The sequence below is a fragment of the Sapajus apella genome, unplaced genomic scaffold (genome assembly GCF_009761245.1).
Source record: "Sapajus apella isolate SASKATOON/1434 unplaced genomic scaffold, GSC_monkey_1.0 scaffold51, whole genome shotgun sequence".
Taxonomy (NCBI): domain Eukaryota; kingdom Metazoa; phylum Chordata; class Mammalia; order Primates; family Cebidae; genus Sapajus; species Sapajus apella.
The window spans coordinates 15,763,612-15,781,144 of NW_022436991.1; the positions used below are offsets into that span (position 1 = coordinate 15,763,612).

Genomic DNA, 17,533 nt, shown 5'->3' on the forward strand with positions numbered 1-17,533 from the left:
GCTGGAGTGCAATGGCGCGATCTCGGCTCACCACAACCTCCGCCTCCCGGGTTCAGGCAATTCTCCTGCCTCAGCCTCCTAAGTAGCTGGGATTACAGGCACGCGCCACCATGCCCAGCTAATTTTTTGTATTTTTAGTAGAGACGGGGTTTCACCATGTTGACCAGGATGGTCTCGATCTCTTGACCTCGTGATCCACCCGCCTCGGCCTCCCAAAGTGCTGGGATTACAGGCTTGAGCCACCGCGCCCGGCCCTCTGATTAGCGTTTCTAAAGGAGGCAGTCAGATACACCACTAAGTCAACCAGCAAAGGTGTGACTTTGAATACAACAGGTGGCAGGTCGACCCCAAGCAGTTCCCAGCTGGACTTTTCCCTTTAGCTTAGTTATGCGGGGGCCCCAAGATTTCTTTTCCTTTCACAAAAGCAATGGAGTGGGTAAAGGAGAACCTCTCTATTGTAGGCTTGTTGGAGCCTGAAATTCTGGGAGCTTCTAGATGGAGGAGGCAGCGGGGAGAGTAGGGTAAGGTTGAGAAAGTCAGAGGGTCCTCTCTTTTAGAAGCTTCTCGCATGTGCTATGCAGGACGCCTCCCCGAACGCCAGTCTCCCTCTAGCTGCAGCCGGGTTCTCAGCTCCCCTCGTGTCCTGCCCCTGCCAGGATGGCCCAAGGCTCCTTAGTTCAAACCCAACCCATCCCTTTCTTACCCCAACCTGCTTCTTCTGGGGTCTTATCTCAGTAAATGTCATCAGCTCTCCCCGAGATCTCCCTCATATTTCCTAATGGGCTACTCTGTGCTCCATGTGACTTCATACATGTCCTGTGTACAGGAGTTGGAGTCACCTCCAACTCGCCTTTTAGCTCTTACTGGGGTTCTTTAGTTGAATCTAGGCCCATATTGAGAATCGCCTGTAATCCTAGCTACTGGGATGCTGAGGCAGGAGGATCTCTTGAGCCCAAGAGAATGAGATCAGCCTGGACAACTTAGGAGACTCTATCTCGGTGAAACCCCGTCTCTACTAAAAATACAAAAAAAATTAGCTGGGCATGGTGGTGCGTGCTTGTAATCCCAGCTACTCAGGAGGCTGAGGCAGGAGAATTGCCTGAACCCAGGAGCGGAGGTTGCGGTGAGCCAAGATCACGCCATTGCACTCCAGCATGTGTAACAAGAGCGAAACTTGTCTCAAAAAAAAAAAATAAATAAAAATAAGAAGAAATGAATAGATAGCAGACAGACTAACAAGAGAAAAGAATACAAATTTTATCCATTTTACATGTAAGTGGGGATCTTCACGAGAGAGAAGTCAGAAAAAGTGGGCAAAGCCAGGTGCTTTTATATTTCTTAGAGAGCTATATATACATATATATATATATATATATATATATTTTTTTTTTTTTTTTTTGAGACAGGGTTATGCTCTTGTTGCCCAGGCTACAGTGCAATGGCACGATCTCAGCTCACTTCAACCTCCACCTCCCAGGTTCAAGTGACTCTCCTGCCTCAGCCTCCTGAGTAGCTGGGACTACAGGCGTGCGCCATAACGCACCTGGTTAATTTTGTATTTTTAGTAGAGGTGGGGTCTCACTATGTTGGTCAGGCTGGTCTCGAACTCCTGACCTCAGGTGATCCACCCACCTTGGCCTCCCAGAGTGCTGGGATTATAGGCTTGAGTCACAGCACCTGGCCAAGAACGATCAATTTTAACAGAAATGACAGGACAAAGAAAATCTGGCTAGGGTGGTAAATTTTCGAGGAGAGTCACTGGGAGATATATGGGAGGGAGCGTCAGACAGGTGGAAGATATGGATTACTTTGTTTGGTCCCTTGTGGCCTCTAAGGGCTATTTTCTCACCCTCGGGAGGGGAAGCAAAAAGTCTGGGAGAGATATAAGGATTCAGTGTAGCCCAGGGAGTGTGGTCTCAGCCCTAGGTCTCCCAGGCCTCTGAGGGACACAAGAGAAAACTGAAAATCTACCTTAAAAGCAATGACATTTTGTCTCTTGCAGTGCCCACCCCTCGGCATGGTGCCTATCAGCCACAGGCTAGAAGAGCTCTGGGAGATGCTGGAAGCTCCCTTAGGGATCTGGACCCTCCTGGGAAGGAACCAGGGGCAGAGTTCTCACTCTTGGAGGTCAGCCTCTGAGGCCCATGTCACCAGGCCAGTGCATCCACTGATGGGCCTCTAGGTCAAGCATTGCCCACAGTGGGGACAGGAGGAGGAGCACGGGCCGGCTGGGCAGCAGGAAGCAGGGGCGGGCCTTGCTGTGGGAGAAGTGGGTGCTGTACCAGCTGTGGGAAAAGGGTCACTCCCTGGGGCCTGGCTGAAGGTACTGGCAAAGTATGGCTGCACTGGGGACAGGAATGAGGTGCTGGGTGAGTGCCAGATGTTGAGGCCAGGCAGAGACTGCAGGTTTGGGGAAGGCCTGGCTACAGGGAGACTTGGTCAGAAGCTCAGAGACCAGGTCAGTGTTTCTGACGCCAAGGGCTTATGACAGCTCCCAAACAGACTCCTGCTGGTCCCTTCCAAATGTGTAATGTTTCTGAGTGGCCATTGGGAAATTGCTGATTCAAAACTTACCTCTGGCCCTGTCAACTCCCCAAGGCCTTCTCATATTCAGGGAACAGAATCAACCGTCACAACAGCAGCATTCAGACGGGCACCCCTGGGAGACACCCCCATCCCCCACCTCCAGACCATGCTGGCCAACTGAGGGGGTTACCAGGCAGTGACATTCCCACACATGTCAAGGCCAACCAGAGGAGCCACCATCAACCGCAGAGGCAGCTTTTCCAGGGCCTAGGGGCCTGGAGACACAAAGGTGAACTTTCTTCATCCTAAACTTGAATTCACACCCTGCCACTAAGCCGGACGATTCATAGTGTGACCTGACTGTAGTCTCACTGGATGTCTCCAATCAAATTAAGTGCTGGGCACGATGGCTTACCCCTGTAATCCTAGCACTTTGGGAGGCAAAGGAGGGTGGATCACTTGAGATCAGGAGTTCAAGACCAGCCTCGCCTACATGGTGAAACCCCGTCCCTACTAAAAATACAAAAACTAGCCAGGTGTGGTGGTACACGCCTGTAATCCCAGTTACTCGAGAGGCTGAGGCAGGAGAATCACTTGAATTCGGGAGGCGACATTGCACCTGAGCCGAGATTGCACCACTGCACCCCAGCCTGGGTGACAGAGTGAGACTCTATAAAAAGAAAAGAACCCCTGTCTTGGCCAGGTGTGGAGGCTCACACCTGTAATCCTAGCACTTGTGAGGTTGAGGCAGCTGGGTCACTTGAAGTCAGAAGTTTGTGTCCAGCCTGGCCAACATGGTGAAACCCTGTCTCTACTAAAAAAAAAAAATACAAAAAATTAGCTGGGCATGGTGGTGGGTGCCTGTAATCCCAGCTATGCAGGAGGCTGAGGCAGGAGAATCACTTGAACCTGGGAGGTGGAGGCTGCAGTGAGCCAAGATCATGCCGGTGCTCTCCAGCCTGGGCAACAGAGCGAGACTCCGTCTCAAAAAAAACAAAATTGAATTAAGTGAGAAAGAGAAGGTCAAGATCCAAGGCTCCAGGGGGTGTAATAAATTCAGGTCAGCAAAAATAAGTCACACTAGGAGCAAGGAACATATAAAGAGCGTTTGTTCCTCAACAAAACATTCCTCTTCCAGCTGGGACTCAGGAGTCATCTCCTCTTCTCCCCTTTCTGCTTTTCTCTCAGGCTCCTCCTTCCTGGGAATTCTAAGCAGTTTGGACTTCACAGCTGGGCCTCCTCCTACTCCCAGGAGATGGAGGCTGGTTTGGAGTCATGGAACCCTGGGGAAGAACACTGATCACTCAGGAAACATATCAAAAGACAGATACAGCCGGGCGCGGTGGCTCAAGCCTGTAATCCCAGCACTTTGGGAGGCCGAGGCGGGTGGATCACGAGGTCAAGAGATCGAGACCATCCTGGTCAACATGGTGAAACCCCGTCTCCACTAAAAATACAAAAAATTAGCTGGGCGTGGTGGCGCGTGCCTGTAGTCCCAGCTACTCAGGAGGCTGAGGCAGGAGAATTGCCTGAACCCAGGAGGCGGAGGTTGCGGTGAGCCGAGATCGTGCCATTGCACTCCAGCCTGGGTAACAAGAGTGAGACTCCGTCTCAAAAAAAAAAAAAAAGACAGATACATATCCTAAGACTACATTCATTTCGTGAAAATGTATTGGCCCCCTCTTGTGTGCCAAGCATCATTCTAAATGTTCTAGGTGGCGAAGACATTGGTGAGCCAAGTTAAAGTCCTTGCAGTAAGTTTACATAAACTGGGGGAGAAGGATACCAGGTATGAATTCAGCTGACAAAAGTTTGGGGAAGACCTTCTGGGCAGATTGTGTCCAGGACAAAAACATAGAGGCGCAGTTCTGAGGCTTCCAGCATGGGATAGAGGGGCTTCTGGTGGAATTTCGTGGAGATAGCGTTGAAGGGCATTGACAGATGAATTAGATGTGCAAGTGTAGCCTACCTAGGACAGAATCGCTAGAGCAAAGGCTCATTAAGATAGAGCCATGGAGGCCGGGCGCGGTGGCTCAAGCCTGTAATCCCAGCACTTTGGGAGGCTAAGGCAGGCGGACCACGAGGTCAAGAGAACAAAACCATCCTGGCCAACATGGTGAAACCCAATCTCTACTAAAAATACAAAAATTATCTGGGTGTGGTGGTGCACGTCTGTAGTCCCAGCTACTCGGGAGGCTGAGGTGGGAGAATAGCTTGAACCCAGGAGGCAAAGGTTGCAGCGAGCTGAGATTGTGCCACTGCACTCCAGCCTGGCGACAGAGTGAGACTCCGTCTCAAAAACAAAACAAAGCAAAACGATAGAGGCATGTCAGGCCAGGCAGTGGCTCATGCCTGTAATCTCAGCACTTTGCTGAGTGTCAGAGGAAGACCAACCCTGCCTCCAGAAAGAAACAGGCATGTCCAGAGAACAAAGATTCCATCCGTTTAGCTGAAGCTAAGTGGGATCACTTGCCTGTAGGGAAAGATGGGGTTTGACTTTGAGAAGGCTGGTGTGCCATGAGCCTGGAAGGCCATAGGGGTACAGGCTATGAACACTTTTTTGAGACAGGGTCTTACTCTGTCGCCCAGGCTGGAGAGTAGTTGTATGATCTGGGCTCACTGCAGCCTTACTCAACCTCCTGGACTCAAGGGATCCTCCCACCTCAGCCTCCCAAGTAGCTGGGACCACAGGCACTTGCCACCATGTCCAGCTAATTGTTGTAGAGATGGGGTTTCGCCATGTTGCCCAGACTGGTCTCAAACTTCTGGGGCTCAAGCGATCTGTCCCCGTTGGGCTCCCAAAGTGCTGGGATTACAGGCATGAGCCACCGAGCCCAGCAACCTACATTTTAAAAAGATACTGAGCCAGGCACAGTGGTTCACACCTATAATCTCAGCAATTTGGGAGGCTGAGATAGGAGGATCACTCAAGGCCAGGAGTTTGAGACCAGGCTGGGATCCTGAGACAGGTTCAAAAAATAAAAAATAAAAATCCACAACAACAAAAGAAAAACTACGCTGGGTGACTTACTGAGACCATTTTTCTAAAAAAAAATTTGTTAATTAAAACGTGGTACAAAATCTCATCCAGCTTTTGTACCAGGTTTTAATTCCCAGTGTACATCCCAGTCCCCTCCCCTAACCCTCAGCACAGCCTGGGGGAGGCCCTGTTTGCAACACCAGTTCAGCCCAGACTGACAGCCAGATCTTGGTCCTGAGTTTGCCAATTAAAGGTGCCATGATTATTACCTAGAGGTCTCTGAGTACTTTGAAATTTGTAAAGCTTATTTACGGCCTAGAAACCAGACCTGACTCCTCTGCTTCCTGCCCTCATGATCCAACTTTCCAGCATTTCATCAATTTTTTTTTTTTTTAATAGGTGAGAGTCTCACTCTGCTGCCAGGTGCCAGGCTGGGTTGCAGTGGCTTAAGCTCGGCTCACTGCAACCTCCGCCTCCCAGGTTCAAGCAATGCTCCTGCCTCAGCCTCCCAAGTAGCTGGGACTGCAGGCACGTACCACCACACCCAGCTAATTTTTGTATTTTTTAGTAGAGACGGGGTTTCAGCATATTGGCCAGGATGGTCTCGATCTCTTGGCCTTGATCCACCCACCTCGGCCTCCCAAAGTGCTGGGATTACAGGCGTCAGCCACTGCGCCTGGCCCATTTCATCAATTTTTTTAGTGTCATGAAACCCTTCTGCCTCAGCCCCACCCCATTCTCAGCTGCTCTTTTCGTGGCACAGATATTTCCACCAGAGGTAGGGCCTCCTTTTCTCTCTGCTACCACAGGTCTTTGAGGGTCAGCCCCAGAAGCAACTGAAGGCAGGAAGGGGCTTTCCCAGGTTTCACTGTGTGTCAGGGAAATGCTTATCTGTATTGACAGAATAAGCCACATCTGAGTGGCCAGAGTGAGAAGTAAAGGCCAAGGCCACATGTCTATCCCTTATCTGTCCAGACCGTTTAAGGGTAGGAGGCCAGGCACGGTGGCTCATGCCTATAATCCCAGCACTTTGGGTGACCGAGGCAGGCAGATTGCTTGAGGCCGGGAGTTCAAGACCAGCCTGGCCAACATGCGGAAACCGTCTCTACTAAAAATACAAAAGTTAGCCAGGTGTGGTGGCAGGCACCTGTAATCCCAGCTACTTGGGAGGCTGAGGCCTGAGAATCACTTAAACCAGGGATGTAGATGTTGTAGTGAGCCAAGACTGTGCCATTGCACTCCAGCCTAGGTGACAAGAGTGAAACTCTGTCTCAAAAAATAATAATAAAAAATAATAATAATAAGGGTAGGTAATTATCTCAGCTCCAAGACCCTTAAAATTCCTGGGAATGTTTGTGTGTGTTTGTCATTCTAGCAATAGGACACGCAAAGATAATTATGATCCAAAGAAGCTAATACTAGGATAGTATTTTCAAAAAAGTCCTCCCTGATGCAGAATCACTAGGTTATCTTTTATTATTACTATTTTATTTGGAGACAGGGTCTTTCTGTCACCCAGGCTAGAATGCAATGGTGTGATCTTAGCTCACTGAAGCCTTGAATTCCTGGGCTCAAGCCATCCTCCCACCTCAGTCCTGCATAGTTGGGACTACAGGTGTGCACTACTACACCTGGATGATTTTTTAAAGGTTTTTTGCCAGGCATGGTGGCTCACACCTGGAATTTCAGCATTTTGGGAGACTGAGGCAGGTGGATCATGAGGTCAGGAGTTAAAGACCATCCTGGCCAACTTGATGAAACCTGGGCTCTACTAAAAATACAAAAATTAGCCAGGCATAGTAGTGCACACCTGTACTCGTAGCTACTCAGGAGGCTGAGACAGTAGCATCACTTGAACCCAAGAGGTGGAGTTTGCAGTGAGCTGAGATGGTGCCACTGCACTCCAGCCTGGGCAAGAGAGAGAAACTCCATCTCAAAAAAAAACAAAAACAAAAACAAAAACAAAAAAACCTGGTACAGAGGTAGCTCCTGCTGCCAAGGTGCCTTTTCCAACCCCATGTGTCCCTGTGATAAGGTGGCACACAAGTCAACCCGCCCCAGAAAAGCTCAGGAAGAGCAGACCTTGGTGGGGTCGGATTGGAGATGAGGTTGGAATGAATCAGTTCATTACTTCACTTGGCACCTGAACAGTGTCTTTTCTCCAAAACTTCTACTTCCTTTCAGGTTGGTAAATCGGGTTTCTTCCTCCCTGGGTAGGCCAGAGAACGCTGAGCTGGGTGACAGGCCAGGGCGCACAGGCCAGCAGAGGTCAGAGGCCCTTGCTCTCCTCTGGCAGAGGCTGCCCATGGCTGGACTCTGCCCACAAAGGAATTAGTGGTAGATGGATAATGGGGCAGGATTCTGTGCAGAGCTTGGGGATACAGATGGGTACAGTCACCCTGGCTACAAATCTAACACCAGGTGTTCCTGGCCTAGTCCATTCTGCCCATGATGGTGCAGATGCAAGGTCTTTATGTCTTGGGACTCTCCTCATTGGATTCTGAGCTGACCTAGTCTCTTACGTGGCCGCTTTGTCAGACTCATGTGGTATGTGAGTTTTGCTGATCCTGGGCTAGTCTAACCCCATCCAGGTCAGGGCAGGGTGTTATCAGAGGAAGGGGCAGATTTCTGCAGAACCTGGCTGAGACACCAGCAAAGGCCTCAGGAGTGACAGGGAAAGTCAGCAGTCAGCTGAACCCTGGGGTCTCTGTGTGACCCTGGACAGGCTGCTTAGCACTTCTCTGGCCTCAGTGTCCCCAACTACAAAAGCCTGGGAAAGTAAAGAATTCTTCCAGGCCGGGCGCGGTGGCTCAAGCCTGTAATCCCAGCACTTTGGGAGGCCGAGGCGGGTGGATCACGAGGTCAAGAGATCAAGACCATCCTGGTCAACAAGGTGAAACCCCGTCTCTACTAAAAGTACCAAAAATTAGCTGGGCATGGTGGCGCGTGCCTGTAATCCCAGCTACTCAGGAGGCTGAGGCAGGAGAATTGCCTGAACCCAGGAGGCGGAGGTTGCGGTGAACCGAGATCGTGCCTTTGCACTCCAGTCTGGGTAACAGGAGCGAAACTCCGTCTCAAAAAAAAAAAAAAAAAAAAAAGAATTCTTCCAGTTCAAAGCTGGGCGTGGTGGCTCACACTTGTAACCCCAGCACTTTGGGAGGCCAAGGCGGGTGGATCACAAGGTCAGGAGGTTGAAACCAGCCTGGCCCATATGGTGAAAACCAGTCTCTACTAAAAATACAAAAATTAGCCAGGCATGGTGGTGTGCACCTGTAGTTCAAGTTACTCGGGTAGCTGAGGCAGAAGAATTGCTTGAATCCAGGAGGTAGGGGTTGCATTGAGCCCCGATCGCACCATTGCACTCCAGCCTGGGTGATGAAGCAACATTCTGTCTCAAAAAAAAAAAAATTCTTCTTCCAGTTCAAAACTGTGATGCAGCCCTCCTGACAGGGTCTAGGGGGGCTAAAAAGGCCTGAGCCATGGGGCTGTCTCAGGGGGTCCAAGAAAGACTGGAGGGAGCTCTCAGAATCTTCCTATTCAAAATTCAGGAACTGCCTGTTGGCTGATGGTGGACACACTCCCTGGTTTGGAATGAAAGGCAGTCCTGCCTCTTTCTGACCAGCCTGTCCTCTTCAAGCAAGGGGCTTCTCCCAGCACTTTTGAAGGTGAAATGAGTCAATGGAGGAGACAGTACTTGGTAAACCATAAAATGCAATAGAAGCAAAGATCTAAAATAAAGCCTACTTTTACTTCTCTCCTTCCAATCATCCTTTCTCTCCAACTCCAGAAAACCTGAATGCTAAAGTCAAATGACCACAGGAGCTCAGCAAGTCATATAAATGAGTGGGAAATGACAGATGGAAAGGTCTGTTTTGATAGAGATATGGGTTCAAAAAATACTTCCCTTTCTTCTTTGCTGTGTACTTTAAGATAAACACCAAAAACACTAAAACCAAGCCATGATGAATAGCAAGGGATGCTGGGTCAAGAGCCCATGGGAGTGGCAGGGATGAGTGGCCAGGCCACGGTGAATTGTGAGTTCTGGCTCCAGCTCAGCTCCCAACAGCTGTGGTTTTGTGGGAGCCTAGGTGGTACTGCCAAATCTTGAGATTTTTCAGAAGATGCCAGAAAACCTGTATTTGGGTGCGACATATTCTTTTCGATCTTCACCACTAATTCATATCACTTAAAAACACTACCTGGGCTCTGGCCGGGCGCGGTGGCTCACGCCTGTAATCCCAGCACTTGGGGAGGCCGAGGAGGGTGGATCACAAGGTCAAGAGATCGAGACCATCCTGGTCAACATGGTGAAACCCCGTCTCTACTAAAAATACAAAAAATTAGCTGGGCATGGTGGTGCGTGCCTGTAATCCCAGCTACTCAGGAGGCTGAGGCAGGAGAATTGCCTGAACCCAGGAGGCGGAGGTTGCGGTGAGCCGAGATCGTGCCATTGCACTCCAGCCTGGGTAACAAGAGCGAAACTCTGTCTCAAAAAAAAACACTACCTGGGCTCAAATCAGTAAATATGGCAATTGCCAGCCAGGTCCAGTAGAGGGCAAGGAGATTTTAATTTGTGCAGTAAAAAGATAATGGAGGTGGCAGGCACCTGTAATCCCAGTACTTGGAAGGCTGAGGCAGAAAAACCACTTGAACTGAGGAGATGGTGGTTGCAGTGAGCTGCGATCAGGCCATTGCACACCCTGGGCAACAAGAGCAAAATCCCCGTCTCAAAAAAAAAAAAAAAAGACAACGGAAGCCAGGCATGGTGGTTCAGGCCTGCAATTCCAGCACTTTGGGAGGCTTCGCTTCAGCCTAGGAGACCATCCTAGGCAACAGCGAGAATCTTATCTCTACATAAAATTTAAAAATTAGCTGGGCGTAGTGTTGCCCACCTGTAGTCTCAGATATTTGGAAGGCTGACAGGAAAGGATTCCTTAAACACAGCAGGTCGAGGCTGCAGTGAGCCCTATTCACACCACTGCATTCCAACCTGGGCAACAGAGCAGGAAGCTGTCTCAAAAATGAATAAATAAATAAATATAAAAAGACAGTTGGTATTGTGTTCTGGAAGGATCAAAATAAAAAAAAATAATAAAAGAAATAAAAAACAATGGGTAAAACAAAGTTCTCCTCTACCTCAATCCTGTTAGCATCTCTGGGCTGAGAAACAGCTTTTGCTTCCCCTTATGGAGGTCTGGGGGGTTCTCACCTCAGCCCTGCCTCAGCAAGGGGGGCCTTTGAGAGCCTGGGTCAGGGAAGAGCAAGACACTAGCACAGGAGGCTGCTGAGGGCCCAAGATGAGACTGTCCGCACCCCAGAGCCAGCTCTTGCCGGGGATTCTGGGACTTCCCTGCAGGCTGCTGCACAGGTTCAGGCCCCTGAGCCCATCTCAGGCCTCCCGCAGTGTCTAGATAGTCACTTGTGAGGCCGTCACCCACACTCCTGGAATATCTCTGGGTACAGCTGGAAGCCCACGGGCGGGTCCAAGTCCCCGCTGCCAGGGTTCAGGGTCAGAGACAGCCCCCCTGCGCCCCGGCCCCTGTGACCCCCCGCCCCAGGCCGATGGACCCACTGGTGCTTGGCCACAGCTGACTTCTGGCCAAAGCGGCGGCCGCACTGCGGGCAGGGGTAGGGCTTCTCGCCGCTGTGGGTGCGCCTGTGAGCTGCCATCTCCGAGCTCTGGCGAAAGCAGCGTCCGCAGTCCGGGCATGGGTAGGGCTTCTCGCCGGTATGGGTGCGCACGTGGCGCCGCAGGTCCGAGGGGTAGGCAAAGGCACGGCCGCAGTCCAGGCAGGGAAAGGGGGTCTCGCCGCTGTGCACGCGCCGGTGCTGGTACAAGGCAGAGCTCTGGCTGAAGCGGCGGCCGCAGTCAGCGCAGCCATAGGGCTTCTCGCCAGTGTGGACACGCAGATGCGAAGTCAGCGCAGAGCGCTGTGTGAAGGCCCGGCCACACTCGGGACAGCGGTGGGGCCGCTCCCCGCGATGGATGGCCCGGTGTTTGCTCAGGGAGGAAGCGTGGCCGAAGCCCTTGCCGCAGTCCGCGCAGTGGAAGGGCTTCTCGCCCGTGTGGCTGTAGACGTGCTCCACCAGCGTGGAGCGCCAGGCGAAGCTCTTCCCGCACACATAGCAGCCATGACGCTGGTCCGCTCGGGGAACAGGGGGGTGGGCACAGAGCGAGGGGCGTCCCCGGCACGGTGCCTTGGACCTCAGCTCCCAACCATAAGGGGGCCCGGCTGAGAGGGCTTGGGGAGCCTTCAGCCCAAGAGGCCCTGTGGCCACAGGGAGGGGCTTCTCCAGGGCTCCCACCCCTTCCCTTGGTCTTTTCTCTTCCTTGTTTCTGGAATCTGCTGGGAGATAAAGAGGGGAGAGTTCAGCCATGGCTCATGCTGATCCTTGAATCCCACACTATGAGTGGGCAGGGACAGGCCTGCTGGACCCACAGTTGCCACGGGAGATGAAGGAGTGACACGTGTTCCTCGGCTGCAGAGCCAGACAGAGCCGGGAGGGAGGGAACAGTCCATTCCGCCTTGGGGCTGGGGAAATGTCACCGAGGGAGAAGGGCAGAGAGGACATGAACAACCGGGTCTGATCCCGAAGGAGAAGCAGACACCTGAGGATGTTCCAGGCAACAGGAACAGCACCAAGAAAGGCGGAACCAGGCGGGCACGGCCAAGTTTAGTGGGGCTGGACACTCTGCAAAGGCTGAGGGCAAGAAATGAAGGAAAAAAATTGGGGCAGACAGGTGGTGGTGTGGGGGAGGAGAGGAAGCAGTTTGCAGGAGGACCGGACTGGTGGATCCTGATGTGGAGGTAGAGCTTAGAGGCTGGGCGTGGGGGCTCACTGTGGTAGAGAAGGTGGATCGCTTGACCCTAGGAGTTCGAGACTAGCCTGGGCAACATACCAAGACCCAAGATCCCCCTCTCTAAAACATATATATATATATTTTAATATATATATATATATATATATAAAACAATTTTAAGAATTAAAAAAAAAAAATTGGCCGGGTGCGGTGGCTCACGCCTGTAATTCTATCACTATGGGAGGTCGAGGGGGTTGGATAGCTTAAGCCCAGGAGTTCAAGACCAGCCTAAGCAACACAGTGAAACCCCATCTCTACTAAAAATACAAAAAATTAGCCAGACATGGTGGTGGGCACCTGTAATCCCAGCTACTCGGGAAGCTAAGGCAGGAGAATTGCTTGAACCTGGGAGGAAGAGGTTGTAGTGGGCTGAGATCGCGTCATTTCACTCCAGCCTGAGTAACAGAGAAAAACTCTGTCAAAACAACAACAACAATTACCCAGGCTTTGTGGCGAGCGCCTGTACAGTCTTAGCTACTCTGGAGGCCCACGCAGGAGGACTGCTTGAGCCCCGGAGTTCGAGGCTGCAGTGAGCTATGATGGTGCCATTTCACTCAGCCTGGGCAAGAGCGAGACCATCTCTAAAACAAAAACACCAAAAAAAGCCCCCAGAGTGTAGTGACCACGAAGAGGTGAGGACTCAAGAGGCGAGTAAGGCAGGGCCAAGCTCCCATCACAGCCCCTTTCTACGTTGCATCCGGGAGCCAGGCAGGGCTCAGCCTCGTGGTCGAAGTTGAGAAAGCAGTTCATTCCTGCTCCCAAGGCATGAGAAAAAAAAAAAGGAGAAAGTTCAGAGATCAAACTGCTAAGCAGGTAGCTGGAGGTGGCAGAGGGTAACGGGATGGGACAGGAACAGAGACGTCCTCATGGGACTGAGCACCCGATACTCCACCTGGGTCCGCTTCTGTCGGACACTTCGCCACCTCCGGATCCTGGGCAGCCGGAACCCACAATTCAGCCTCCTCCTCCATCCAGGAGATGAGCGCCGGCTTGCTGCCTCCGACTCCTGGGGGAGAAGAACGCAAATCCCACGCTGCGGGGAAGCCGCCTGCCCGGCCGCGGGGCCCCCCACTCCACGCGCAGCTCCCTGAGGTGCGGCAGGGCCTGTGGGGGCGCAGGGCCCAGGCGAGCAGGTGGGACTCTCACCGAGCGCGCCCAGGTGGCTGTAGGTCTCCCGCATCACGTCCCGGTACAGGGCCCTCTGCGCGGGCTGCAGACAGCCCCACTCCTCCCGGGAGAAGTACACCGCCACGTCCCCGAAGCTCACGGCCCCAGGCTCCCTCAACTCGGGCCCGGCCCAGTTTGGGTCCCGGGAGTAGAGCGTGGCCAGAGGCGGCGCCATGGGGACTGTCAGTCCCGACGACAAGTCGGCTGCCTCCCCTAGCCCCGGCTGGGCCTGTGGAACCTCCCGCGCCCGAGAATGCCTCCCCAGCCTGGGTCCAAGGGAAGGAGGGAGGTCACTAGAGCCCCCGAGGGCGCACTAAAGGGGATGGAAACTAGTGGTCGCGATGGCAGCTGCTGCACAATCAGAAATGGAAGATACCCTTATAAAAAATGGCGGCAGTGCAGCCACTCGACCTTTGCCCCTACGCAACCGTGCCCATGACAACGCCCCCAGTATCTCCCGGCCGCGGTCTCTCCGTACCCTCATCCAAAATGGCCGCAGTGGCTACAGGAGCCGGCCTTGAAAACCAGCCGCGCATGCTTGGCCAGCGAGGCGGTGCACCTGAGAGCTCCGGCCCGGTTTGCACTAGCGCCCCGCAGGAGGCAGCTGGCCTCTTGGCCTTAGTGAACTCAAGCATCAGTTTTCGTCTTTGCACTGTTTTATAATCGGGCTCCAGCCCGTCACTTTCTCGTTTTGTCCTTGTTATTTCAGAAAAAGGGCGATAGCAGTCTCTTCCGAATGTTGAGTGTAAAAACCAGTCAAGTGGGCCGGGCGCGGTGGCTCGCGCCTGTAATCCCAGCAGTTTGGGAGGCTGAGGCTGAGGCCGGCAGATCACCTGAGGTCAGGAGTTCGAGACCAGCCTCACCAACACAGCGAAACCCCGTCTCCACTTAAAGTACAAAAAATTAGCCAGGAGTGGTGGCGCGTGCATGTATCCCAGCTACTGAGGAGGCTGAGGCAAGAGAATCGCTTGAAAGCAGAAGGCAGAGGTTGCTGTGAACAGAGATTGTGCCACTGCACTCCAGCCTGGGTGACAGAGCGAAACTCCGTCTCAAAAAAAAAAAAAGAAAAGAAAAGAAAGAAATGACAGGACAAAGAAAATCTGGCTAAGGCAGTAAAATTTTCGAGGGAAGTCACTAGGCTACATATGGGGGAGGTCAAACAGATGGTAGATAGGCATTACTTTGTTACGTTTGTTTATTCTGGTCCCTGTGGCCTCTCTGGGCTATTTTCTCGCCCTGGTACGGAAGGATACTTCCCCAGAGTAATGTTTTTGGCATGCTGCATGCAGAAGAAACAGGTCGGCTTGCTCCTTCTGAAACTACAATTTCTCTAATTTTTTTTAACTCGGAATAATCAGTATACCAGGCTGTGAACGTTTTGCAGGAGGTCCCGGGAGCTCTTTGGAGGATCCTGTTGGGAACTTCAGGGAGGCTGATCTGGCGGGGTTCTCAGGAAGCGGGACAACCTGCCGCGTAAGTGAAGAGAGCCACTTCTTTCCCTTTTCAGGGATCCGGGTGGGGCGGGCGCAGCTGAGCGTGTCTAGGTGGCCGCATGTCGCGGCATCGCGCCCGGATCAAGACGTGAACACCCGTATACCGCAGACACCCTCTCTGCGCCAGAAAACGGCAGTCGGCCATGTCCGCGGAGCTCTCGGCCCACAGGCTCTTTACCTGCCTCAGTCCCTCTCGCCTTCCCAAGTTCTTTGGACTGGAACTGGCTCCGCGGCTCCTGGAGGGACGCTGGGGATTCGCCCTGGGAGTGGAGTGCAGGCGTTTCCACCGACACCTTTGCGACCGGAAGTAGCTTTGGGTGGGGCCGCTCTAGGGCGGCGAGCAACTCTGTAGTGCCGGAGTCCAAAAAAATGGAGGCGCCCTCAGAAAAGTTGGCGACAGTCCAGTTTCTCTTCATTTTAGAGAAAGGCACTGAACAGCTTGAATATCGATCGATGTTGGTGACCTGGTTTGTTCCTCCTGGAAACGTTTTATCTTGCTGTTCCTCCCAGGCAGCCTCGGCAGCGTCTCTTTCCCGTAGTTGAGATGGCTGCGGCCGCTTCGACCTGGGCTCCAGCAGGTGGAAGCAAAGGCCGCAGGGGATGGGAAACCAGTCCAGCATTCTCGACCGAGGGCCTGACGTCCCCTTCCCAGTCCCTTCGAGGACTACTTAGTGACCAAGGCTATTATTTTTGTTTTGTTTTGTTTTTTTAAGACAGTTTCGCTCTTGGAATACAATGGTGAGATCTTGTCTCACTGCAACCTCCGCTTCCCGGGTTCAAGCGATAATCCTGCCTCAGCCTCCCTAGTAGCTGGGATTACAGGCGCCTGCCACCACGCGGCTAATTTTTTGTATCTTTAGTAGAGATGGGGTTTCACCATGTTAGCCAGGCTGGTCTCGAACTTCTGACCTCAGGTGATCTGCCCGCCTCGGCCTCCCAAAGTGCTAGGATAACAGGCATGAGCCACCGTGCTCAGCCTCTACTCGCTACTCTTGAGAGGGAGTTTCGCTCTTGTCCCCCAGTCTGGAGTGCAATGGCGCAATCTCGGCTCATTGACTCCAGAACCCAGACTGGAATCCCTCAAATTATTGAAGGCAAAACTTCAGCAACCAGAGAGAGGTGGGATTTTAGGTTAGGTTACCACACTGCCATATAAATGTAAAGAGGAAAAATACACAGTTTGGGAGGCCGACGCGGGCAGATCACTTGAGGTCAGAAGTTTGAGACCTGCCTGGCCAACATGGTAAAACCCTGTCTCTACTAAAAATACAAAAATTAGCCGCGTCAGGTGAGTCATACCTGTAATCCCAGCACTTTGGGAGGCCGAGACGGGCGGATCACCCGAGGTCTGGAGTTTGAGACCAGCCTGACCAACATGGAGAAACCCCATCTCTACTAAAAATATAAAAGCTGGCGTAGTGGTACTTGCCTGTAGTCCCAGCTGCTCCAGAGGCTGAGAGGCAGGAGAATTGCTTGAATCTGGGATGCGGAGGTTGCGGTGAGCTGAGATCATGCCATTGCACTCTGTCTCAAAAATAAATAAATAAATGAAATTACAAAATAAAAATACAAAAATAAGCTGGGCATGGTGGTGTGCGCGTGTAGTCCCAAATACTCAGGAGGCTGAGGCAGGAGAATCTTGAACCAGGGAGGTGGAGGTTGTGGTGAGCTGAGATTGCACCACTGCACTCCAGCCTGGGTGACAGAGTGAGACTCCCATCTCAAATAATAATAATAATAAATACGTTTAAAGATGAAAAATATAAATGACAAACTGATAAGTACTAAAGTAATTCGATTGTTTAGAGGCCATGTAATGGGGGATCATTCAGGCATCCAGGAAGTATGTAAAATTGCCCAGGATGGGTGACAGATGCTTCACAAAGGGTCCCCTGTAGCAACTGTCACCACTGTCCCCTCTTGCTCAGGCCCTTGCTGAATTAGGCGTGCGTCCTCCTAGCTGGCCTCTGGGCCTCCAGCCTTTTGCCTTTGCCATCCATCTGGCACTGCAGCGTGGTGTACTAAAGACAGGAAGGGTCTGGGAAATAGAGATTTGGGATCCAGTCCTACCTCTGCCACTGACTCAGTTTCATGATTTTAATAATGTCCCCTCCTCTCTCTGGCCTTAGTATTCTCAGAGTGTCTTCTGTAGAACAGCATTCCCATGAGACGCTCCATGGGGTAAAACAAACAAACAAACAAAAACAGCTTTCTCCATTTCCCTTGAGAGTCCCCTTTGGCAAATTTAAGGTTCAGGGCAGCCTTTAATACAGAAATGATTCCGCTTATTGCAGTGAGCCGGTATCATGCCACTGCAGTTCAGCCTGGGTGACAGAGTGAGACTGTCACAATAAAGAGAAGAAAAAAAAAAGAAAAGAAACAGCATCATGGGAATGAGAGAGACTTGTGGCAGCTCCTCCCCCTCCCCAGCCCATCTGTCAATCTTCTCCACTTGATGCCTCGGATGTCCTTTCTTTTTTTTTTTTTTTTTTTTTTTTTTTTTTT

General features: G+C 51.9%; 1 protein-coding gene and 1 long non-coding RNA gene across 10 annotated transcripts in view; both read right to left on the reverse strand.

Moving 5' to 3' along the window:
* The window catches only part of LOC116526674, a 16,084-nt gene extending 5,878 nt beyond the window's left edge, over positions 1 to 10,206 (reverse strand). Inside the window, exon 1 of the long non-coding RNA XR_004258232.1 lies at positions 10,012 to 10,206. This is a non-coding gene — a long non-coding RNA (uncharacterized LOC116526674). The remainder of the gene's footprint in view (positions 1 to 10,011) is intronic.
* A 129-nt stretch (positions 10,207 to 10,335) lies between these two features.
* Positions 10,336 to 15,597, reverse strand: ZNF764 (zinc finger protein 764). 9 transcript variants are annotated; one of them, XR_004258230.1, is made up of 4 exons: positions 13,515 to 14,006; positions 13,261 to 13,374; positions 10,820 to 11,853; positions 10,336 to 10,689 (listed from the first exon to the last, which is right to left on the reverse strand). XR_004258230.1 is itself a non-coding variant. In XM_032243214.1 (3 exons), exons 2-3 carry the CDS (start codon positions 13,337 to 13,339, stop codon positions 10,937 to 10,939), a joined length of 996 nt encoding a protein of 331 aa, XP_032099105.1. In that variant the 5' UTR covers positions 13,340 to 13,374; positions 14,899 to 15,597; the 3' UTR covers positions 10,546 to 10,936. The 9 variants fall into 9 exon arrangements, 8 of the variants coding, with proteins under 8 accessions (XP_032099105.1, XP_032099101.1, XP_032099102.1 ...); XM_032243214.1 differs by lacking the exon at positions 13,515 to 14,006 and adding an exon at positions 14,899 to 15,597 and having other exon boundaries at positions 10,546 to 11,853; XM_032243210.1 differs by lacking the exon at positions 13,515 to 14,006 and adding an exon at positions 14,014 to 14,391 and having other exon boundaries at positions 10,546 to 11,853.
* Between the last annotated feature and the right edge of the window lie 1,936 nt (positions 15,598 to 17,533).

Bases quoted from the DNA above. Each gene is read 5' to 3' on its own strand.
- ZNF764 (XM_032243207.1), bottom strand. From the start codon at position 13,710: ATGGCGCCGCCTCTGGCCACGCTCTACTCCCGGGACCCAAACTGGGCC. The intron at 13,375-13,514 runs GTGAGAGTCCCA...CTTCTCCCCCAG, and splicing joins CAGCCACCTGGGCGCGCTCG to GAGTCGGAGGCAGCAAGCCG. The intron at 11,854-13,260 runs GTGGAGTATCGG...TTTATCTCCCAG, and splicing joins TCCGACAGAAGCGGACCCAG to CAGATTCCAGAAACAAGGAA.